Source organism: Oncorhynchus keta, chromosome 37 (genome assembly GCF_023373465.1).
Source record: "Oncorhynchus keta strain PuntledgeMale-10-30-2019 chromosome 37, Oket_V2, whole genome shotgun sequence".
Taxonomy (NCBI): Eukaryota; Metazoa; Chordata; class Actinopteri; order Salmoniformes; family Salmonidae; genus Oncorhynchus; species Oncorhynchus keta.
In genome coordinates, this window is record NC_068457.1 from 2,076,655 (window position 1) to 2,103,626 (window position 26,972).

Consider the following 26,972-nt stretch of genomic DNA (forward strand, 5'->3'; position numbering starts at 1 on the left):
CTTTACACCTCTGCATAGTATAGTCCATGGGATATAGTATATACCCTTAGTCTCGTGAGACATTCATTGGAACCGATCTCTTTTAATCTGCAAACAGGCTTTCACAGCTTTCCATATCTGAGGACAGAAAACAAAACAAAGAAAACAGGCTTTCATTATACTCAAATAAGACAGCACTGAATACTATGTTGCTATCTCTAGTTTTCCCCTCTAGGGACTGGAACTGGAGAATATTTTCCTAATGTCCTCCACAAAATGACCTGCCCCATCCAGTACTAGCCTAAACTGTCTCTTTACTGACATCTGGAGCTGCAATTTCACTGTCATCTACAAATGCCTTTGTAGCCTGTGTTTTTAATTAACAATGATTACATCAAGATAGCTAGCTAATAGGAAGTTAGCTAGTGGATGACAATTCACTAAACAGTGTGTAAAGTTAACTAGCGAGCAGCTCAGTGGAGTTAGCCTACAAAGTGTGCCTACTGTAGGTAGCCAGCTAGCTAGCTATTTAGCTAATAGTACATCATTTTTTTTACATTTTCAAAACGTATTTACTTACATGAATAGGTTCTCCCATGGTATCTGTTTTTTGTGGTTATTACAAAAACGAAAGGCCAATCTTCACAATTTTTGTCAGTGGTAGCAAAGCGCCGTCGGCAACCATGTAGACGAATGGAGACAAGGCAAAAAGTCTCAAGCCGTTGGGTTAGAATGAACCGCCACTCCAAAACTAGCCGACCTAACCAAAGGCAGTGTTAGAAAGAAAATGTATTGAACTTATTATGGTTGATTTATGAAATATTTATACATGTATAGAAAATGCTTATTATTGTACAGGAATGTATGTAAACTGTTCATTATGTTAAATTTGTATATTAGAAGCCTTTTATGGATGCTATTGTGACACCTATAGTTTGCCTGTAAAATGCAGAATGAAGGGGTTAAGGGTAAAGATGTTGTCAGTAACTCGGTAGGACAGGTCATTGCACCTGATGAAAGATGCCTAGTAGAGCTTCAGTTTTCTACTGTTTCTCTTGTTTGGATTTCATTTGGATGTTGCTCCCATTTCTTTTGGATCTAATTAGCATGTTCCTACTTATATTTTGTACTTTGGGATTTTACCTTTTGCCAATGAAATCACTTGAAACCTGTTTAACGTCATCTGGATTATAATGCTTTCTTTCACTACTTACCAACCTGGAATCTATGTGACAAACAATGGACAATTAACTTGTGAGTACTAAATACATTTGAACTACATCAGCAACTCTCGCTTTATCTATGGAAACGAGTAAGGAACCAAACCTGTATTTACACATTTATAGAAGTGGCCTTTTAGTTTAAGGAAGCTTAGCCATTACATGTAGTAACTGCAGGCAATAGCATAGGTGAAAGGGATTCAATACGGTTGGTTGTTGGGGCTCCAGAGTGGCGCAGTGGTCTAAGGCACTGCATGTCAGAATTACAGGCATCAATACAGACACCTTGTTTTGAATCCAGGCTGTATCCCAACAGGCCGTCATTGGGAGGTGCAAAATTGGCCCATATCATCTGGGTTTGGCTGGTGTAGGCCGTCATTGTAAATAATGTGTTCTTAATTGACTTGCCTAGTTAAATAACGGTTATATAAAAATTGTTGGAGAGGTATACCTAAAAACTATATTAGCATTAGTTTTCAAATAATTTGTTCTTGCTTTTAAATTAGTTTTGCGCTCTCTAAAATAACTTGCTTGCCAGTTTGTTTGTTTTGCTTTTGATATCATTCTTTTTGCTTACAATTCTATACATTTTTTAAAACTTAATACTTCATTTTTACAATACATTTCTTTTGAATTCAAATTGACCCCATAAGCCTGCACTCCATATATCCTACGAAAGGGTATTTGCATTATCTCAGCATCTCCCAGAAACAGAAATGCCCCATCCCAAAAACAAAGTACAGTGCCTTCGGGAAAGTATTCAGACACCTGGACTTTTTCCAGATTTTGTTACGTTACAGCATTATTCTAAAATGTATTAAATAAAACGATCCCATCAGCAATCTACACACAATAGCCCATAATGACAAAGCAAAACAGGTTCAGACCCTTTGCTATGACACTTGAAATTGAGCTCAGGTACATCGTGTTTCCATTGATCATCCTTGAGATTTTTCTACAACTTTGTTGGTGTCCACCTGTGATGAATTCAATTGATTGGAAATGATTTGGAAAAGCACGCACCTCCCTATACAACGTCCCACAGTTGTCAGAGCAAAAACCAAGCTATGAGGTCGAAGGAATTGTCCATAGAGCTCCGAGGCACAGATCTGGGGCAGGATACCAAAACATTTCTGCAGCATTGAAGGTCCCAAAGAACACAGTGGCCTACATCATTATTAAATGAACAAAGTTTGGAACTCTTCCCAGAGCTGGCCACCCAACCAAACTGAGCAATCGGATAAGGGCCTTGGTCAGGGAGATGACCAAGAACCCAATGGTCACTCTGACAGAGCTCTAGGGTTCCTCCGTGGAGAAGGGAGAACCTTCCAGAAGGACAACCATCTCTGCATCACTCCACCAAGTAGACCTTTATGGTAGTGGCCAGACGGAAGCCACACCTCAGTAAAAGGCACATGACAGCCTGCTATTGTAACCGGTGCTGTACTGCACCGCTGTAACTCTGCGTTGTGTGTGGTTGATTGAGACTATAGACGTGGGACTTTGGAGATCAGGTAGTTTTAATTAAGCAGAATTCACTATCTGCATCCAAAAGGAAATAAAAACATTTGTAGAGCACATATGTTCTGTGAATCGTCGCCTCTTTCTCTCATAGTGCATCAAAATGATTTTTGAGTACAAACATGTGTTCGGCCTCTCCTTATTATACATAACATATTTTACATTGATAAAACCACATACCTGCATCCAAAAGGAAATAAAACATTTGTAGAGCACATGCAGTATGTTCTGAGAATCCTCGCCTCTTTCTACAACAGATGCACAATAGGAGGGACTGGGATCATTCGAGGAGCTGGCCATCGTTCACACATGCAATAGCCTGCTAATACCTTAGCTAGCTATGAACCACATGTTGAATTCAGAATGTTAATATCATCCTAAAAAGTACAATTACAAGTGCATCTTAACAATTACCATCCACCTATGAGTAACCTTTGAATATACAACATTATTCATGAACAAAACACTGTGTGTATGACTTTGTGCTTAAAATAATCTAACTTTTCTGAAGACGACAGAAAAAGCGTGCCTACCTCTCATAGTGCATCAAAATTATTTGAGCACGAGCACGCAGGGCAAAACGTAAGTACACACTCCCCTACTCCCTGTATGCAGACATGCATAATAACAAATCAACATGACATATTCATATATGAACCTGGTGAAATTCACATAGTACTTTAACAACTGTTACACTATGAGTTTGCCAAAAGGCACATAAAGACACTCAGACCATGAGAAACAAGATATTCTGGTCTGATGAAACCAATATTGAACTCTTTGGCCTCAATGCCAAGCGTCACGTCTGGAGGAAACTTTGCACCATCCCTAAAATGAAGCATTGTGGTGGTAGCATCATGCAGTGGGAATGTTTTTCAGCGGCAACGAAAGGGAGACAGGACAGTGACTCTAAGCACAGAGCCAAAAGAACGCAGGAGTGACTTTGGGACCATTCTTTGAATGTCCTGGAGTGGCCCAGCCAGAGCCCGGACTTGAACCCGATCCAACATCTCTTGAGAGACCTGGGAATAACTGTGCAGCAACGCTCCCCATCCAACCTGACAGAGCTTGCGAGGATCTGCAGAGAAGAATGGGAGAAACTCCCCAAATACAGGTATGCCAAGCTTAAAGCGTCATACCCAAGAAGACTCAAGGCTGTAATCGCTGCCAAAGGTGCTTCAACAAAGTACTGAGTAAAGGGTCTGAATAATATGTAAATGTGATATTTCACTTTAGATTTTTTTTATACATTTGCAAAAAAATGTAAAAACCTGTTATTGCTTTGTCATTATGGGGTATTGTGTGTAGATTTTTTTTAAATCAACTTTAATACAATAAGGCTGCCAACAATATGTGGAAAGAATCAAGGGGTTTTAATACTTTCCCAAGGCACTGTATGTTTAGCATATTAGCGCATGTGCTAATATGTATCTACTGGTATAGTGTGGCCGTCTTTGAATGCATCAATGGTATTTTCTCAAACTCTTTAGGGACTATTGTGATGAAACCACATTTGAAGGGAATCTGACTTTTAGTCGATGAGAATATTTTTGTATTATTATTTTAATAAGCATTAGCATTACATAGTTAAAGTTAATTGTTAATCATTTCCTTATTTTTTAAGATGTTAATGTTCAACTTAACTTGGTTCACCATGGCAATGTCTTTGATGACCCTGAAAGGTTAAGTTGATAAGCCATTGTGAAGTGGATTTAAATTTGACACGTAATATCTGATCTTCTGGTTTATCAGTAAGTCAGCAATCTTAACCAAAGCTTTTCTCACACTAACTTATAATATGTACCATGGGCCTACATCCAGAATTTGGTTTTATTTAGACTTATGGTTCAAGAGAATACATTTTTCAAAAGTTTTCAAAAATGTCCAAGATGGAGGAAAACCTATCCTGACGGACCTTATGGATCCTCGAGGCAAATTTGTTCAGCATGTGGAAAGACGCCTCCATTCAATCTATAGGTCAAATGTGGCGGTGGATATGAGTGTTTAAGTGCCACCTATATCCCAGTCGACGGCCTTTTTTTGACCAAGTTACTCATGGCCTCTTTATGTGTGCCATACTAGAAAAAAAGTTACAAATCTATGCTTGAGTTTTGAACATGTGAAGGTAAACCGCTAATTACATCAAAAAACGAAAAGAGAAATTGGACGTTCAGGGGATTTGGGAACTGACACTATACATGACGACCAAAATAGTACAAATCAGTTAACGATGGACTTGTTTCCTCACAGAATTGTTACAGAAATAACATACATGGCACATTCTCCTTTTATTCTTATGTTTTAAAAGCTAATAGGCAATTTTCGTAGTTGGGTTAGATGCAGAGGTGAAGTATGGACAGTGTGATGAAGGCAATTACTGTACATATTTGTTTAGACGTTTTTTCACTCCAGCTGACCTGGACTTTCACATTCATCTCTTCCCAGAAGCCAATGTGACCTTTTCTCCAGAAAAAGCTTCTGAGAGGGCCCTCGTAATTACTACTGCCACACAGCAGGCTGGACCACACCTACAGCTTGGAGAAAATGGCCAAACCTTTATTCGCCTTTCGCTGAAGTGTGTTATTGAAAAGTATTTTCAGTAACTTGATTTGGAGCTAAAAATGGAATCCATTTGGAGAAGAGCAATTGGCATCCACTCATGGTCATTACTGCTGTATCAGGGTGGGTGCCTAAGAACCTTGTAAACAGAGCCATAATACGTTGGTGCATTCAGATTACAATGAATTGAAGTGTTTGCAACCCACCTCTAATGTTGTATTCTGAGATGTGACTCCTAAGTGCACTATGGTTTAATGCTGAAGTATTTGAGGATATGTTGCACTTTACATGAATATGGTCATCCAGTATGGTAAAGACGGTGAGAATGACAAACCAGCTGCCTGGCTAATTATTATGTGGTGATCAAAGGAGGACACAAAGCAGACTTTAAAGGAGATAACCTTTAAAGAAAACAGAACAGCACACGAAAATGTGAGATTAAGTGCGAATTAAACTCCAGACAAGGGTAACACCATGCATGTAAATTAGGGTAATAGGAGTGGAACAGAGGGAAGAGAGACCAGAGAGAAAACAGGCTAGGACTGACAGGAATTGGTACAGAGCGGTATTCTGAAAAACTTCTGAGGAACTTTGGGAATTTTGCAATTTTATTAATAGATCCTGCTTGACTCACTGAAACCATTGAGGTCCTGGCTGCTGGTGGAGAAAGGGTCGTCCTTGTGCAGAGTGCTGACTTTGGTGGTGCTCTTGTCAGCCGTGCCCACCGGCCCCATCTCACGCTGGGTGCTGCTGTTGGCTGTCTCCTTCTGTTTTTTGGCCAGTTTCCTTAAGCCGCCACCCAAAACAAACAGTGTCACTCAGAGACCAGATAATGGTGTAGTTGAACTACACAGAAATCATACAACAAACTTGTACTACTAAATAAAGGTAAAGGAGTAAAAAGTGAAGAGTGGCAATGTTATGCACTGTTGAGTATCTAGTATTTTGCAGCTAAATAATGTGGGCTATTTGTTGCGTTTAAGGCAAAAATGTGTGTTCTGTTCAATAATCTGCAATGATTTATTCCATGTGGTGAAATCACTATTTACTGGCCTGTGATTGTGGAATTAGAACCCTTCCTGACCATTGCAGGCCTCATAGTCATAGTGACTGATAGCAGATTTGGCCAATCATTCGTTTGGATGAAAATGATTAGTTTTCTCAGCGTTTTTGGATGTCTCAATGATATCATGAAGAAACTTGTGGGTTTCAAAGTCAGAAGCTTGCCATGTGGAACAAAGCAAATCAGGCACTTAATTGGACTGTTCCTCAAGGAATAAAAAACAACAGTTGCCTACCATTTTACTCGAGCTCAAAGGGCTATATTCTAACAAATACTTCACTGTTAGTCAGTTTGTTTCAAAGATGAGTTTGAGACTACAGTATATAATCATTGTTACCTCTATAACGACCTTCAACAGACTCCATGGTGGTGGGATTGACTAATAACTGCAGTGTAGTTTAATGCTCCTCGATTTGCTTCCGAAGTTGGACAGACAAGGCTTGAGTTATTACAAAGATTTAGCTATCTATAAGGCCTGTTGATGAGCGTTGCATAAATAAATATCCCATGAAAATCATTTGGAAGGACGCTTCAGCTCTTGCAGATAAAGGCATTCAACAGAATTCGTTTGGGAAATTCTGTCATTTATGAGCCGTCTTTAAACAGGACAGGCCTTGTGGAATATGGAAGCATGATAGTCAGTACAGTTTCCATTTGCAAACAAATGTAGTCCTTTGCTTCCTCAGCAGCTGGGGTTAAGGACAGAGGCAAACGCTGCATCAGCAAAACCTCGGAGTCAAGAAGCAATAACAGGATGGTCATATCTGTAGGCACCGTTTTTTCCCCCACATACGTTTCCAGGTCTTAATATAGTGGCAATATGGAGCTGTGTCTAAATGTGCAAGAGTGTGCGAGCGAGCATGAGCATGAATGTTTGTATGTGAAGTAAGTGTGGGTGTGTGTGAATGATGGTGGACATGTGATGTGTTTTTACTTTGATGTCACAGAGGGAGCCCTCTGAAATATTCATTCTGTAATCATTTTGCTCTCATCATTTCAGGCGGACCTTCCCTACAACCTACAATGTACTTGTACAGCTGTGGTAGTAGGCTTCAAATTTCAAGTATTGATTGGTGGCTATGGTGGCAACTTTGCTATTCTTACTTTGAAAGTGGGCAGAGGAAGAAAGTGGTGGGACAGAAAGAAGAGTAGGAGAGATTTGGACATGGGGGTTCTACTATAAAAGAGAGAGAGTGAATGACAGAGGCGGAAGGAAGAAAGATTTTCTGTAAATAGTCTAAAAGGCTGACAGATAGGGGGGGAGGGAGATGCTAGTTTTATGTAGGGAGTGAAGTAGAGAGGGAATAGAAAGTGTAGTGAGGTAGAGAGAAGGGAGAAAAAGAAAGCCGGCAGTAAGGCCACATATCAGCTTTAATACAGTATGGCCTGCTCTCTAGTGTGCCATACCAATTGTTCCTCTGTGTATCTATCCACTTATAACTTATCTCTGCACTGTCTGTCTGGCCTTCTATTGTCTCCACAAATGACTTCTCCGCCACATTTTATTAGGCTAGTACAATATTTGTATCTAATCTTGAAATATTGTACTAGCCCAATAAAATGTCTGTAGCGGAGCTACAAAGTTAGATCGTCCATTCGAACTCTGACTTCCACTTGACTGCTTATGACAAATCAGGGATGGGGAATTCCAGTCCGCGGGGGCCAGAGTGGTGTCACTTTTTCCCCCCATCCCTAGCAAACACAGCTGATTAAACTAATTGCATTCTAAACTGAAGATCATGATTAGTTGATTATTGGAGTCAGGTGTGTTAGCTGGGGCTGAGATGAACCTGTGACACCAATCAGGCCCCCCGAGGACTGGAGTTACCCATCCATGATTTAAACAGTTGTCATAAACAGTCAAGTGGTAGCCAGAGTTTGAATGGATGATCTAACTTTGTGACACCTGTGATAAAGGTCAGGCAATTAAGCTACTCATGTCTATCCCACATGTGGTAGTAGGCTACATGACACTGTTCATCATTGCTCATACACGAATATCCGATCTTATCTGCTTCTGACATCTGCCACATCATGCTAACGATGTGAATCCTGTTGATTCACATCGATAACTTTCCGTTATATCAGGGGAAAGCGGGTACGTTATTACCTTTGCCTCATCATGCATACAGAGGACACAACGAACGCTCACCAAGAAACATATCAAGCTCGGTTTTGCAAATGTTCACTACACAACCCCTTTGTGAGACAGTGAGTAAGCAGCCAGCCGTGATGGTGAGGTGAGTGTCAGCATGCGCTTTAGCAGGATGGGTATGTTACAGCATGGTCAACATGCAACACACACACATACACACACACACACACACACACACACACAAAGGAGAGGGAGACAGGTCTGAAGGAATGCCTTTCGGAAAGAGTTAGTGTGTGAATTAAGTCCTCAGTTTTCTTGTGTTGTTGCTTATCTCATGGCATTGGAAAGTAAGACTGACTTGGTGATTTAAAACATTTTTGCTGTTTTCAAGCTAAATAATAGATTATTTAATTAAGATTAGAGTAGAGATTGAGGCTAGTGTGGTAGTTTCTGGGAAACACTGTAGGACCCCAAAGATAAGACTCAAATTAGTGAAAGCCTTAATTGCACTGACATTGAAACAATATTAACAGGGGACGAAAAGAAACAAGTGGCCTACAGTGCATCCTCATATAGGTCATGTGAGTAGGGAAATGTTGTTTGAACTACACACCCGGGTAGTGTATCTGTGTTGTGGCCTGTACTAGCCTGTGGGCCTTCTACTCAACCTGCATGGCAGCTGCTCAAGAGTAAGCTCCAGGCAATGACCACTGGGAGTCAACAACAAACTTTCATCTATATTGCAAGAGTTTTGAGGAAAAGGGAAAAATACATACAGCTGCAGAAGCAGAACTGTGGATTCTGAAACACTTTAAATCCTTTACATGCCTGGTCAACATCCCAGAGCCACGCTTCTGCACACTCTGTACTAAGCAAACTAAACAATTCATCCAGTGTGAAATTGTAATAGCCATCAATTTAATTGCATAGATTAAGCGTAAAGAAGTAATTTCTTTGAGGTCAAAGATCTCAGGCAGTTTTAAGTCTTCATGATGCCTGTTCTGCTATGTTAGGAACTGAACATTTAGATCTGTCTAATGCAGTGTAGCATTTTCGGTGAAGATAGGAAAGTAGCTTTTGCAGGAACTAGGTCTAAACTTGCATAAGGCTTTGCGAAATGGGGACTAGGAGTTACAATAGGCTTACATTAACATTAGACATGGGTCCACAGGAGAATATTTTACAGGAAAATATTTTATTGGGGCGGGGGGCTATGCATGAATATTATTTGTGTAGGTGTTGAGATACTTTGTCCAGCATGGCATGTCTGATTGAGAAAATACTTGGTATTGAAGTAATATTTTTTCTTGCAGCATAACTGACCATGAAAAAGGCCTTACAGTTAAATAATCTAAACCTAATTCTCTAGTTGTAGAGTTTGCTGTGTTCAATTGTTTCATAAACCGTAACTGGACAATTGCATGTCTATGGGGCTTAATTAAAATAGGTTTTCAGTGGTTTAGTAATACAAGAACATGAGAAACAAGAAACAAAATAAGTGAGGATAATAAAAAAAGAGAAACATCACATTGGGAAAGGGTCTTTCCTTAATGCTACTTACAGGTAATAAGAGTAGGAATATGCATTTCTTCTGAAGCATGAAGGTAGACCAGTGGGAGAAAATTTAGCACCCAAAAAGGACAAACAGATTGCATTAGTTAGTTCTTTAATACCCACGTCTAGGAGAGCTGATGGAGAAAATGTCAAGAACGGGTTAAAGACATTGATGTGCTGCTGGCCTGGGACTGTCTTTCTACAATCCAGTTAAACTAACTCTCCCATTGAGCTCTGCAAGTGCCTACGGACCACCTGTCTATGGTAAAGGCTGGACTGGTGCTCCTATATAGTTGCAACAGTACTCTACTCAAACTCCTGGTGCCATTTTATAAAATAAATATACTCCAAACAATACATATTTAAATAATTCATTAATAATTCACCCAAATTTAAAGAATAAATAGCACATCTGGCTTCCCATCAAATTGAAACTCCTTGAGAGAGATGGAATTGTCGGAATAGACAATGAGAGTCTGGGAGAACAGAGAAATAGGAGAGTGGGGATGGGAGGAGTGAGAGTAAAAGAGGGGGAGGGGGATGTTTTAATGACATACTGTTCTGCCATTCTGTTTCGTGAGATGGAGAGAAAAAGCAACGCTTGACACCTTGACTACTATAGGAACGATATCAAACCTGAGCGTGGAAATTAGAGTATGCGTGGTGTGTGAGTCTCTTTTGAGAGGTAGAACATTCACAAATGACATGCAGAGAGCGTTGAAGGAATTGGCAAGCAGAGATTTGTGACTGTAAAGCAGATGGTATCTGTTGTTTCTTTTAAGGGTTTGTAGTTCCTAAAACATGTTGATATTGAAAATATCAAAATGAGTAAATGTGTGTGACAAATACCTACAGCATTGAAAGCAACTCTTCACTGGTCTGTTTATGATAAGCAGTGATGTGTTTAGCGTAGTCTTTTTTGGTACAATTGATACCCACTTACTACACTAAAGGGGAATTTCAGGATTTTACAACTTGATATTAGATGGTTCCTCAATTTAAAATGTAGTCTCTGGGCTAGGAGAAAATGTAATCTATGGATCGGTTTTCTTTTAGACAGGCATACACTTCAGCTAACTTTATCCACAGCTAAACTAGCTAACAATCAATGGAAGTCCTAGGGGGAACTGTGACATGTTTTAAATGGCCAAATCACATTTTAAGTAACATTAAACCAAATATTGAGTTGATTTGGCCATGACATTTTGACAATTGTATGATTGCCCCTATTACTATGAAGAAACAAGGATTAAGACACGTAGATATCCAATATGTCTTAATGGAATCAACATTATAGACCAACAGTATGTGCTGCAGTCAGATATAATATTGGATTCAATTTCTCTTCAAACCTGTCCTCTGTTTGATAGTCCTGGATGCCCTTTCCTGCAGTCAAAGTGCCTGGTGGCCTCATAGGTGGAATGTTATTCATATTTTTCATCCTTTCAGAATGAATAAAAAATCTATTAAAACATCCGACTATCCGGTGTTCCTATGTCAAACGGTAACGTTATATTTCAGTCTTCCGGGATGTATATAAAGTGTAATATTGGGACGCAAAACTAAACATTTAATACATTTCAACTCTATATCTGACATGGTACAGGTGTCTTTTTAAAACTCATAACCATGTGTGTGAGGGGTATACTTTTGTTTCAAAGTAGATTTAAGACTACCAAGAAACATGATGTAGCCCACTGCTGTAAATGTGTTCACTGAAATGGTTCACTGATGTTTTCACGATGAGCTCATGTGAGGCGGGATTAAGATCTCGTACGATATGAGAAGTAGTGGTGGAATTAGATTACAGATATCTCCAACATTTTAATCCACTACACGAGACACAGGATATGTCTGGTATGCAGATCCTGTATATCTGAACCAGAGAACTTAGGGTTTTTCCTCCTTTTTCCTCAAAACGTGTGAGTGTCTATCTAATCTAAAAACCTGAGCCAAATGGTGTGAAGGCAGATGCAACCATTACAGGCCTAAACCATCCCAGATGCAAATTGATTAACTGTAAGAGGAAACAACACTTATATAGAAAGAGTGAGAAGATAACACCTTTTAAGTTTGATTCTTCCCAAACTTTTGTTTTAAATTAAAATACAGATAGCAGCTGTCTGAATTGGATGTGATGGTAGTAAAAAGGCCATTTAATGAGAAGGCTTCCTTATAGAGCGAGATAGAGCTGTGTCAATCTTCTACTTTGGGAACAGTCGATACCGCCAGGCACATATGTAGCCACGATCTACCCCTTCTGCTATCTTATTTCAAGGGCCTTTTAAAAGAGCTGCTGACATTGTTCTTATGATATTAATAAAGAGAAGTGAGAGCTAGAGCTGTGGCAGTCAAAGGTAGCAATAAATATTATTGTCGTAAAACTGCACAATTGCTTCTCAATGAAACACTGCATGAGAGCTGCATAATTATTTTGGGCTCCAAATAACTGATTATAAATTTGTTATGAAATGCATTCTGCGTATATGTGGAGGAATACAATATCTACAATGACATTGATTTAACCCTTACCCACCTATAGCGAGCGACGCTATACAGTACACTGGGAATACTAAACATTAGGAACACCTTCCTAATATTGAGCTGCCCCCCCCCCCTGCTTTCCCTCAGAACAGCCATAATCCATTGGGGCATTGACAAAACAACATGTTGACTCCAATGCTTTCCACAGTTGTGTTAAGTTTGCTGGATGTCCTTTGGGTGGTGCACCATTCTTGATACACATGAATGGTGCAGTGTAGCCTAGTGGTTAGAGCATTGGACTAATAACCGAAAGGCTGCAAGTTCAAATCCCCGAGCTGACAAGGTACAAAATCTGTCGTTCTGCCCTTGAACAGGCAGTTAACCCACTGTTCCTAGGCCGTCATTGAAAATAAGAATTTGTTCTTAACTGACTTGCCTAATTAAATAAAGGTAAAAAAAAAAAAAAACTGTTGTGTGAAAAACTCAGCAGCGTTGCAGTTCTTGACACTAACCGGTGTGCCTTCCACCTACTACCATACCCGGTTCAAAGGCACTTAATAATTTTGTCTCACCCATTCACCCTCTGGCACACATACATAATGTGTCTCAATTGTCTTCCTCCCCTTCACCTATATACTGATTGAAGTGGATTTAACAAGTGGCATCAATAAGGGATCATATCTTTCACCTGGATTCACCTGGTCAGTCTGTCATGGAAAGAGTAGGTGTTCTTAATGTTTTGTATTCTCGGTGTACGTTCACGCAAAAAAAACTCTGCTTTAAAGGTTACCGTGAACGAATGACTGTATCTGGCAATTGACATAAGCAAACACGCACACACTTACACACACTACGCATCCATATCAATTGTGAACATGTTTCATTATACCACACACACATACGTTATACGTACACATGCAAATGCATTCATGTGAATTAAAGGCATGCACAGACACATTCAGATGGATGAGCAAAATCCAATGACAAAAACATAAACCAGATGAACAATCTTTCACTGAACACAGAATGAATCTCAGTAAAAGACTACACTCTTATATTCGATATGAAGTTGTACCAAATACCTCTCTCTGTACCTCCTGTAGATTTACAGCACGCTGCATGATCTTATTTAATGGCATTCATCTACACCTGATACTTTGTATAGATCAGATATTAGATCAACCATTGGGTGACTGCATCAATGATGATTATATCTTGCCATACCTAATGGCTATGATGCATTGGTAGTCTAACATTAGGGATTTCAATTATCTCTGTCAGCTATGTCCACTGTGGTCCATTATCCTCCTCCATCACCCGTTTGTGCAAACACCCCAGCTCTCACATCTGTGTGTGGGAATGTCATTCTCTCTGCATGGCTATCCCAGCACACAGACTGGGGAGCAATGGTCAGGAACACATTACACGCACGTACACACGCACACACAAATGCGCTCACACACACACAAATGCATGCATACACACGCACACACGCGCGCGCACACACACACACACACACACACACACACACACACACACACACACACACACACACACACACACACACACACACACACACACACACACACACACACACACACACACACACACACGGAGATAAGGCTGCCGAGACCCCCTGGAAGACAACAGCTGCTTGGCCTGAAGGCAGACAGTTTGTGTGTCATATGTGTGTGTGTGTGTGTGTGTGTGTGTGTGTGTGTGTGTGTGTGTGTGTCCCCACTGACAGCCAATAGCTGACACCACAGCCATGTGTGGACCATCATCAGATGTTTACCCTTCTGCCAGTCCATTATTTATAAAAAGGTCCACATGTCACAACTCAGGAAGGGGCTCAACCTTGTATCAGTAGACAAGGGCGAGATTCGCTGCTGCTACAAGAACACTGCATGAATGGGCAATGAGTGGCTAATGGACTGGGACTGGCTGCGACTGAATGGACACTTAACTCACTCAGCCCATGACTGGATGGACTTGCGGGGAGTTCAACATGTTAACAGCCTTTGCTGCACCCGGGCACCAATAAATTACTAATTGTCTTTGGTTACCCGTTTTAATGTCTTCATGCTCTGAAAGGTACATTGTCTGAACTGAAGTGGTATTAAAGATAATTCGAAAGCGGAACAAATGATTAATAGTAAAGCGATGGGATCTGCTAAAGGAAACGTGGCTGCTGAAGCTTGTTTTGGAAATGAGTTGGCATGGGGCTATTTTAAGATACATTTTGTTTATTGAGAGATATTACAGTAAGGAGCATTTTCTTACTTCTGTGATTTGGCAGGTGTTGCAAATGCTGTATATCATTTACTTTTTTGACATGATTCAATTGATAGCTTTAGATTATTAGAGGAGAGACTCACTGTAACATACAGCTTCTAGTTGAACCACAAAGACACACACCATAGTTATGTGAATATCATGTGTGTTTGTGTATAGCTTACAGTAATGAACACAACCCAATCAGCAAACAAACGTGCTGTGATGGTGAATGCTTAATGAATCTGAATTGGTGGACCACATTTTTTTGTGGAAAATAATGACTCATTTGACATGGAACTGAGTTTTAAGCCCTCCACTTGGTGGGTAAAATAGCAAATAGTAGCTGTAAGAGCGGTTCATTGTTGCGCCAGGGGGATTTATGTAAATCAAACAATAAAAACCTTATTGAAAGGTGTACTTACAATGCAAGGCATACAATTCACTCGGATAATGAACATTTAATATGATAATGCAATCTCTAAGTTAATCATATGGCTGGTCAATTTGATCCTTTTATGGAATATCTCATTGCAGATAATGTATCTAATACTCAACTGACAATGCATGAGGCAAGATACAACTAAATCAACGAATACGACTGACATTAAGTGGTATTTTGTACAATCACAGTAACGCAGACGAAATATAGAAATCCCAAATGGTGCAACCGACAGTGACTGTTAGAGTATCCAAAAGTAATGGCCTCGTGAATTTTCGTGCATGTGTCGGAAATGAATTACATATCTGATCACAGATGGGTAAAAAAACAAAACAATGGTGAGGCACGATCTTAAAATGCGTAGCTGAAAATAAACATACAATACCCCACACTCAGAGTTCTCCATGTGTGTATCTCTCTAGCAGGCGCAGGCCAAAAGAGGAAGAGGAAGAAGATAAGAGACATGGGCGTGAGACTAGTGTTAGAAAAAGGCCAAACAACAGTGATGGATGTGAACATGTAGACTACTGGCACAGATTATGTTAAGACATTTTGTCATACGAACATTCAGTGGGGTCGGAAATTATTGACACCCTTGATAAAGATGAGCAAAAAATGACTGAAATCCTTGAGATCCTTAGTCTTCGCTTATGGATTCCCTCTTCAATTCAAACCACAGTCCGGTGACATGAGATGATCGTTGCAAAATGTTTGTTTTTGTGGATAATTAACCATTTCTTTGTCGATTTTGATATGTGCTTGGGGTTATTGTCTTGTTGAACGATCCACTTGCAGCCAAGTTTTAGCATCCTGGCAGAGGCAGACAGGTTTTTGACAAAAATGTACTGGGTCAACATGTGCACCTGTCCAAATGGAGATTCGGATTGTGCCCTAGCAAGGGTTGGTCTGGCTCTCAATCAATGATTGCACATGAAGGGTATCTGTATATGTGAGCATACACCATCACACCACTGCAATGTGCTGGTTTGATGGTGTATTTTATGATCCTTCTGTAGCTCAGTTGGTAGAGCATGGCGCTTGTAACGCCAGGGTAGTGGGTTCGATTCCCGGGACCACCCATACGTAGAATGTATGCACACATGACTGTAAGTCGCTTTGGATAAAAGCGTCTGCTAAATGGCATATATTATTATTATTATTATTATTATGATCCATCATTCTAATAAACCTCTACTTTATAATCCTAAATGCCTGATGTTCCTCAAGAAGAAAAGCTTGGGAGCAAAAAAAAACCCGCAATAAACGCCAAGAGAAAAAGCTTTCAGTTTCCATAATTCTCTGAAATACTGTTGAGAAGCACTGTGGAGTTCTCCAGCTCCAATCTTGTTACAGAAACAGTAGTCTTAGTCTGATAACAATTAAAATAGACAGTGACTCCCCCACTACCTTGCTAGTGGTATTCTCAGCTCAGATACAAAATGCTACAATTTTGTGAGTTTACCATTAATTATTTAAGGGTTTTTATCTGGGACTTTTTGAAAAGCACATTTGACAGTGCTGTAAGAGTCCTAAGGGCCGAAACTACAGGGCAGGAAAACATAAAATCACCATTAAGTATTTGCCTGTCCATTCAATTCATTCGTATGTTATTAGTAAGAAAAAAATAAGTCCATTTGGAAATCTCTAAAACATGTGTAACACAACTTTGGAAGATTAAATGGACAGTGTACTCGCTTCCAACAGGTTTTCTCCACAAATAATTGATAGTGGCTAAAAGCCATGTAAAACACTGCAATTTAAAAAACATTGCCCCCGAACTATCTAGGTTGCAAGAATGAAATATAGATGATCCAGCATGCCAGGCGTCTTAGGATATCGAAGCCTAGGCACTTCTTCTTCTTCTCCACAATCTATAGCCTCCACGGGTGGCTTGGCTGCCTAGCGGTCTTAACTATTTATGGGAGTATTGGTTTCCAGTTGTCCATTTAGCATAGTTAGCCCAAGGCCCTGTAAAACCCACAGTTTTGTCTCCAGATTGGTTGCCAATTCATATATGCCTTGTTTATAAATGTTAACAAATATTAAAATATGATGCATTTATGATTACATGTATTAATTTTTGATTGTATATTCATTTTTATTCATGAAATTATCACAATTTATTTTCAAGAACAATGGTGATTGTGACATGCAATTTTGTCTCAACAGCATAGCCTACTCCTTCCTATATGACACAAATGAATGGTCATGAAGTACAATAGTAAGACATTTCAAAGTTTAATTCTTCTCTGTATATGTGGAGTAATTAGGCGACACATTTTGAAATTATAGATTTTTTTTAACTGTGGGTCCTAGCATAGCAAAATGGCATGGGCAGTATGTGATTAGGGTAGTTTAGGAAAGCAAGAGACAGGAAGGAGACAGAGATGTGATGGAAGTAAGCCAGTGTGCATGTTAACCAAACATAGAAAGCTGTGTGTGTCCGTAGCCCCCCTAAAAACATACCTTCCTCCTTCTGAGTTAGTCCCAATGGTACTTCAGCTCAACAGAGGCCTTCGAAGTATTCTAGTCATATTGCGGATGGGACATTGGGTCACACTATGGTGTGAGGCCACTAGTGCTATAGTAGCTGACATATTTCCACTTGCAGCATCGGGGACACACTAGGAGTTTCTCGACCACTCTTTACCTGCGTTTAAAGGTGAGAACCACTCCTAGTAGGATGATGACGAACATGAGGATGCCTGCGATGACACCAGCCATCTTGACGTTGCTGTCCACCTGCTTTTCGGGCTCCACAGCGTCCGAGTCCTGGGTGGACGCGCCTACAAACAGGCACAGACACATCACAGAGAGGAGGAGGGAGTTTACCCTGGGGCAACCATCCTCCATACACACACAAACACATACACAAAACGCACTCACCCACACATATGCAATAATACACACACACACACATATGCACGTATACACACATCTGCACACACACATTTGCACACATGTTGTAGACAGTGCGCACACACACACGCGTACACTCTAACCACACACTTACACACATACACATACACGTATATGTGCACACAAAAACACTTGTGCGAGTACACGCTTACACGCTCATACATACAGACGGACAAATAGATGCAAACACATAGAAACAAACATCCACAGTAAAGAGGGAACCTTTCTTTTGTTTAAATACAAGATCACAAAGTCATGCAAAGAAATGGCAGGGTCATTAATACTAATGCAAGGGAGACATTAATTTTGGTTAAAAGTGAAAAGATGATTAGGTATAGTGTTGCTGTTACGGGTATTGGCGGAAATGTTAGCTATATCCTGATCGATAAACTCCAAACGATTACAAGATAAATTAAGATTTAGCAAACTTGTGAAAGGGTGCTTCTCACACAGGACAGATGAATGGTGGAAATCAACGTGCAAATAAACGTCTGGAAATACACAAGTTAGAGTAAGGTCATTTTCTCTTGCATCAAAGTATTTGTGGTTGAGTTAATACGTATGAGTTGTTATTTTCAACTGGCTTTTCATCTTTACAGAGCAGTTGCACCACACTAAAACACAGAGGACATACAGTGCACTAATGTTGAACAACCAATGATTTGAGAAAGACATGCAGGAAAATGGTAGCATGGGTTGTTGAAGTAGCTTGGACATACAGTGAACAACAGTGAGGGAGAAAATGGATAGGTTGAGCGAGTTTATAGTACTGCTAGCTATTCCCAGCTTCTTCCATAGCTTACAAAAGTAACCAGAACTCAAAATGCTTCCTTTGAACAATACAAAGACTACGGGAAGTACACGCTAGTATTGCTGTCTGTTTGGAGACATTGGGTACCACAACATGCTGCTTCTACTGTATGTTCAACCTCTATAGATGTTACTTTTACTCCAGGAAGACTTTTCAGGAGGTGCATTGAGGTCTGATATAAATACATTTATTATATATTTTTTTAAACAAACAAACAAACAAACACTTGCCTACGGAGCTGTGAGGGGAACGGCACCTCAGTACCTCCAGGCTCTGATCAGGCCCTACACCCAAACAAGGGCACTGCGTTCACCCACCTCTGGCCTGCTCGCCTCCCTACCACTGAGGAAGTACAGTTCCCGCTCAGCCCAGTCAAAACTGTTCGCTGCTCTGGCCCCCCAATGGTGGAACAAACTCCCTCACGACGCCAGGACAGCGGAGTCAATCACCACCTTCCGGAGACACCTGAAACCCCACCTCTTTAAGGAATACCTAGGATAGGATAAGTAATCCTTCTCACCCCCCTTTAAGATTTAGATGCACTATTGTAAAGTGACTGTTCTACTGGATGTCATAAGGTGAATGCACCAATTTGTAAGTCGCTCTGGATAAGAGCGTCTGCTAAATGACTTAAATGTAAATGTAAATGTAAACACCATAAATGAATGTTAAGTAGACCTAATTGAATATACAGTACTAGTCAAAGGTTTGGACACACCTACTCATTCAAGGGATTTTCTTTATTTTTACTATTTTCCACATTGTAGAATAATATTGAAGACATCAAAACTATGAAATAACACATGGAATCATGTAGTAACCAAAAAAGTGTTAAACAATTCTAAATATATTTTAGATTCGTCAAAGTAGCCAACCTTTGCCTTGATAACAGCTTTGCACACTCTTGGCATTCTCTCAACGAGCTTACCAACAATGACGAGACGGCCTACAGGGAGGAGGTGAGGGCCCTCGGAGTGTGGTGTCAGGAAAATAACCTCTCACTCAAGATCAACAAAACAAAGGAGTGGTTGTGGACTTCAGGAAAACAGCAGAGGGAGCACCCCCCTATTCACATCGACGGGACAGTAGTGGAGAAGGCGGAAAGTTTTAAGTTCCTCGGCGTACACATCACGGACAAACTGAAATGGTCCACCCACACAGACTGCGTGGTGAAGAAGGAGCAGCAGCGCCTCTTCAACCTCAGGAGGCTGAAGAAATTTGGCTTGTCACCAAAAGCACTCACAAACTTTTACAGATGCACAATCGAGAGCAGGTATCACCGCCTGCTATGGCAACTGTTCCGCACACAACCGTAAGGCTCTCCAGAGGGTAGTGAGGTCTGCACAACGCATCACTGGGGGCAAACTACCTGCCCTCCAGGACACCTACACCACCCGATGTCACAGGAAGGCCATAAAGATCATCAAGGACAACAACCACCCGAGCCACTGCCTGTTCACCCTGCTTCCATCCAGAAGGCGAGGTCAGTACAGGTTCAACAAAGCTGGGACCAAGAGACTGAAAAACAGCTTCTATCTCAAGACCATCAGACTGTTAAACAGCCATCACTAACATTGAGTGGCTGCGGCCAACATACTGACTCAAATCTCTAGCCACTTTAATAATAAAAAATTGGATGTAATGTATCACTAGTCACTTTAAACAATGCCACTTTATATAATGTTTACATACGCTACATTACTCATCTCATATGTACAGTGGGGAGAACAAGTATTTGATACACTGCCGATTTTGCAACTTTTTCTACTTACAAAGCATGTAGAGGTCTGTAAATTTTTTTTACCATAGGTACACTTCAAATGTGAGAGACGGAATCTAAAACAAAAATCCAGAAAATCACATTGTATGATTTTTAAGTAATTAATTAGCATTTTATTGCATGACATAATAATTTGATACATCAGAAAAACAAACTTAATATTTGGTACAGAAACCTTTGTTTGCAATTACAGAGATCATACGTTTCCTGTAGTTCTTGGTCAGGTTTGCACACACTGCAGCAGGGATTTTGGCCCACTCCTCCATACAGACCTTCTCCAGATCCTTCAGCTTTCGGGGCTGTCGCTGGGCAATACGGACTTTCAGTTCCCTCCAAAGATTTTCTATTGGGTTCAGGTCTGGAGACTGGCTAGGCCACTCCAGGACCTTGAGATGCTTCTTACGGAGCCACTCCTTAGTTGTCCTGGCTGTGTGTTTCGGGTCATTGTCATGCTGGAAGAACCAGCCACGACCCATCTTCAATGCTCCTACTGAGGGAAGGATGTTGGCCAAGATCTCACGATACATGGCCCAATACATCCTCCCCTCAATAAGGTGCAGTCGTCCTGTCCCCTTTGCAGAAAAGCATCCCCAAAGAATGTTTCAACCTCCATGGTTCACGGTTTGGATGGTGTTCTTGGGGTTGTGCTCATCCTTCTTCTTCCTCCAAACACGACGAATGGAGTTTAGACCAAAAAGCTCTATTTTTGTCTCATCAGACCACATGACCTTCTCCCATTCCTCCTCTGGATCATCCAGATGGTCATTGGCAAGCGTCAGATGGGCCTGGACATGCACTTGCTTGAGCAGGGGGACCTTGCGTGCGCTGCAGGATTTTAATCCATGACGGCGTAGTGTGTTACTAATGGTTTTCTTTGAGATTGTGGTCCCAGCTCTCTTCAGGTCATTGACCAGGTCCTGCCGTGTAGTTCTGGGCTGATCCCTCACCTTCCTCATGATCATTGATGCCCCACTAGCTGAGATCTTGCATGGAGCCCCAGACCGAGGGTAATTAACCGTCATCTTGAACTTCTTCCATTTTCTAATAATTGCGCCAACAGTTGTTGCCTTCTCACCAAGCTGCTTGCCTACTGTCCTGTAGCTCATTCCAGCCTTGTACAGGTCTACAATTTTATCCCTGATGTCCTTACACAGCTCTCTGGTCTTGTCCAGTGTGAAGAGGTTGGAGTCTGTTTGATTGAGTGTGTGGACAGGTGTCTTTTATACAGGTAATTAGTGGAGAACAGGAAGGATTCTTAAAGAAAAACTAACAGGTCTGTGAGAGCCGGAATTCTTACTGGTTGGTAGGTGATCAAATATTTATGTCATGCGATAAAATGCAAATTAATTATTTAAAAATCATACAACGTGATTTTCTGGATTTTGTTTTAGATTCCGTCTCTCACAGTTGAAGTGTACCTATGATAAAAATTACAGACCTCTACATGCATTGTAAGTAGGAAAACCTGCAATATCGGCAGTGTATCAAATACTTGTTCTCCTCACTGTATATATATATTTTTTAAGTACATTGTTGGTTAGGGGCTCATAGGTAAGCATTTCACTGTAAGGTCTGTAACCTGTTGTATTTGGCGAAAGGTGACTATTACAATATTATTTGATTTGAAAAGGCTTTTGTAAACATGCCGAAATGAATTAGCAACCTTGATAAACAAATAAACAATTAAAGCACAGTAGTAGACTCATTCTAATGTGTGGGTGTCATATTTCTAGCCTGTCTTTTACATATCCCTTTTTACAAAATATCCTTTGAACCAACAGATTAAGAATATAACCCTGGCACGTCTTGGACTTCAATTTACTGAACTATTGATTGAAAAAATGTCCGTTTGACACATACGTTTTAAACCGTTTGAGGTATATCTTTGCATATTTCTTTATTTCTACACACAGGTATACTGAACATTGTACTATCCAAAGATCAATGACTTACAGTAGCTCACAAAAAACCCTTAACTTTGCAGGATCTGGTGTTAGTAATTTAGGTTGTTCAGGTGTGGAAATGCTGGATTCAAAGGATAAAGCCAACCACGACTGTATTTTGAATGTTTATTTTAAGACATTGTGCACACAAAGGGGTAGACAGCAACATTCTCCACAGAGTCCGTAACACTCACCAAAGACTCAAGTTCTGAGGCCTCATTATATCGCCCAAACTCAGATCAGGCGTCACAGAGGTTGAGCATCCTTTTCTGACCGTTCTCTCAGTGCCAGGCCATAACATTACTCAAAGCTATAAACCATCTGTGTGGACTCTCTAAGCCCTACTGTAGCATTACCTTTCCGGACAAATATATTTACAGCCGGTGAACCTTAACCTTAGCATAGTCACTTAAGTGGCTAAATTGTACATAAGGGGTACACTTACTAACATACATTTTAAATTACTTTGAATGTAAACTACATAGACTTAACCTAAAAATGGGAAAAGGGAAAAACACACAATTCAGTTTACCGTATACAATAAAGAGACTATATTTGTGTGTATCAAAGAGCTTAATGGCATATGGTATGCATCCTTCCTCAAGTGATTCTGTTAAAATGGCTATGTGTCTCTGTCATTTTACTCTGCAACCTGATTTGCCGTCAACCTGCCAAAAGCTGATTGGGTTCAAAAGGTCATAATGTAACATTAGTCCCCCTATCTGGCTGTTCTAGCCCAGTTTCTGATTTGATACCACCAGAGCTGTCCAACAATCAGACATACTTAACAGGGCTCTGACCGACCAATCATCTCCCCTATACTCATGGGAATATTATGTCATAGACATAGGTTGTATTTTTTCACATGAACAATACAAACAATATAAACAATATAGTGTATATCTAGGCCCATTATGCCTGCAGTTCCCAAGGACAAAACAAGAGATGCAGTGAAAATTATCACAACCTACAACGAAGCCCTTTTGATACCCATCTTGAGTTGTATTTTATGAGGATATCTGTTGTTCTAAAGAATATTGCAAAACTGACTTCTTAATTGCAGGGTTCCCGTAAGACTTGAGTGATTTGGTACCTAATACAGAACCCCTTGATCCATCATCATCAAAATTGTAATCTTCCCCTGATTAAATTCTCCCTGTGCATTCCTGCACGCCCACAGACATGGATGTTTGGCTAAAAAGAAATATGTAAAGCTTTTTACTTTGGGCTGAGGTAAAAATTAGGTATCAAATAGGAATTATGACTAAAACCCATGATATTAAAACTTAAGCTCATCCATAGAGGGATAGATTGATTCCACAGCCTGCCACATTAATTGCTCACATTTCGTGAGATCCCCTGTAATGCATCAAAATGGAAAGAGGATATCAAACTTTATTAACAGCGCAACTGTGGGCTGTTGGATTACGTAAGGGTGGCAGAGATGAGTGACACTGGTGGCAGCGATTGGATTTCAGAGGAAACAGCGCTGCATGGGGGGCTATTGTCTGGCAGAACATGCGGCAGCCCTGTGAGATTAGAGCAGCAATGCTGAGTGCCTCTAACGGAATTACAATCTGAGCACTACAGCGTTGTCAGATGGACTCAGATTAATGTGATTAATCGGCACTGTAAACAATGCACAATGCTATTGGTACCAAGACTAGGAGTCGGGAAACAAAATGTCAACAGTAATGTTTAGATCAGAAGGACACGCAGTGATTTAAAGGCTTTAAAAGCCATTATCTGACTTATTTATTTTCCAGTTTGGATAAAAAGAACATGCCCTACATTTATCTGATTTGTTTACAATGTATACCACAAGTTATGATCAATGTTCCATCCAGAACTGAGAACTTGTCCTCAACAAAGAGCATTTCAACTATGAAACAGGCTTCTTTAGGCATAAAAACAGGATAATTTGAGTTGTCCTTGCCACGCATGTGTTGACAGAAACATGATATCTACTTGCTTTTTTGATAAAAAAATCTTTCACTTGCTACAGACCATACTAGACATAGGCCTGGTCAAATAGTGCGAAATAGACCAGATTATATCATTTTTTAGCTAATTCTGGAATTGTCAGGCCAATGCTTGAGGCATTAAAATTCATAGTCAATTGATCAATAATATAATAATACTTTTAGAAAAAAAATTTTTTTTTTTAATTTACAATCAATGACACTATGAGAACAGAAAAGTTCAGAAATTTTGTGAAAAATCACAGCAAAGTTGAAAAATATATGGCAAGTAGAAATACAATATGGAAGATGTTAAGAGATAGATAGAGATAGAAGAGGTTGAGGGTAGAGGAAGGACAGGAGTTAAATCAAACAAAATGTAACTATTGTAAAATAGGTTGTGTCTGTAAAATGCATATAGTATGTACTGTATAAGCTGGAAGTAGAAGCCTAACTATAGTTGTTCATTTAGTTTACTCCAATTAGGGGAGGGGTGGTAATGTTAGTGGAAAATAATAAAGGAACATTTATATTTTTAAGAAATGTATATATACAGTTGTAGTCAGAAGTTTACATACACTCACATGCTGACCAGAACGGACACTTCGCGTGTGCGAGCGTTGCAAAATACATTTAGAAATCCATGTTATTCAATTATTGCACCAACACTGCTCGCACGTGCCAACGAGCGTCTGTGACGCCAAGGGCTAAAATAGAACTCATTCCTATTTCTGACGCAGATCGCGCTGAAAGTCCTGCCTCTCCCATCTCCTCATTAGTTTATAGAAGCAGGTACCCACGTGCCATCTCCTCATTGGTTATACCCAAGTGCGTGACTGAAAGTCTAACTGTTTTGCCGGTAGTCGTGGTAATACAATGAAAGTTTAGATGCGATCATCATATAAGTATAGCAACAGCAAGCTAGCTAAATCAGACAAATTAACGTTAGTTAGCAAGTGCAAGCTAACTAGCTAAATTGCCATACATGTTTAATGATTTTCAACCTGTCCCCAAATTAATGTCATTGGTTCAGAGTTTGTTTTGATATTTTAACCTGCGTGTCGCGATCACGTTTGGTGTGGGGGGGAGTCAAAATAAATGTATGCACGAAAGCGCATGATGGCGCATGCACGCAGCCGGTTTGGGTTCCGTGTTAGGTTGTAGTCATTAAAACTCGTTATTCAACCACTCCACAAATTTCTTGTTAACAAACTGTAGTTTTGACATGAGGGTTAGGACATCTACTTTGTGCATGGCATAAGTAATTTATCCAACAATTGTTTACAGACAGATTATTTCACTTATAATTCACTGTATTACAATTCCAGTGTGTCAGATGTTTACACACACCAAGTTGACTGTGCCTTTAAACACATTTGAAAGCTCCAGAAAATGATGTCATGGATTTAGACGCTTCTGATAGGCTAATTGACATCGTTTGTGTCAATTGGAGGTGTACCTGTGGATGTATTTCAAGGCCTACCTGTAAATCACCTGTAAATCAATCCCAGAACAACAGCAAATGACCTTGTGAAGATGCTGGAGGAAACAGGTACAAAAGCATTTATATCCACAGTAAAAACAAGTCTTATATCGACATAACCTGAAAGGTTGCTGAGCAAGGAAGAAGTCACTGCTTCAAAACCGCCATATAAAAGCCAGACTACGGTTTGCAACTGCACATGGGGACAAAGATCGTACTTTTTGGAGAAATGTCCTCTGGTCTGATGAAACAAAAATGGAACTGTTTGGCCATTATGACCATCATTTTGAGGGAAAAGGTGGAGGCATGCAAGCGGAAGACCACCATCCATCCCCAACCGTGAAGCACTGGGGGTGGCAGCATCATGTTGTGGAAGTGCTTTGCTGCAGGAGGGTCTGGTGCACTTCACAAAGTAGATGGCATCATGAGGCAGGAAAATAATGTGGATATATTGAAGCAACATCTCAAGGCATCAGTCAGGAAGTTAAAGCTCAGTCGCAAATGGGTCTTCCAAATGGACAATGACCCCAAGCGTACTTCCAAAGTTGTGGCAAAATGGCTTAAGAAGAACAAAGTCAAGGTATTGTAGTGGCCATGTGTGGGCAGAACTGAAGAAGTGTGTACGAGCTAGGAGCCCTTCAAACCTGACTCAGTTACACCAGCTCTGTCATGAGTAATGGGCCAAAATTCACCCAACTTATTGTGGGAAGCTTGTGGAAGGCTACCCGAAATGTTTGACCCAAGTTAAACAATTTAAAGGCAATGTTACCAAATACTAATTAAGTGTATGTAAACTTCTGACCCACTGGGAATGTGATGAAAGAAATAAAAGTTGAAATAAATAATTCTCTCCACTATTATTCTGACATTTCACATTCTCAAAA

General features: G+C 40.2%; 1 protein-coding gene across 1 annotated transcript in view; it reads right to left on the bottom strand.

Annotated features, from left to right (window-relative positions):
- LOC118370053 (receptor-type tyrosine-protein phosphatase T) overlaps positions 1 to 26,972 on the bottom strand; it is a 488,900-nt gene that overhangs the window by 115,052 nt on the left and 346,876 nt on the right. Inside the window, exons 16-17 of the mRNA XM_052498885.1 lie at positions 17,842 to 17,977; positions 5,914 to 6,065 (exon numbers count right to left, since the gene is read on the bottom strand). Coding sequence (XP_052354845.1) covers positions 5,914 to 6,065; positions 17,842 to 17,977 — 288 coding nt within the window. The remainder of the gene's footprint in view (positions 1 to 5,913; positions 6,066 to 17,841; positions 17,978 to 26,972) is intronic.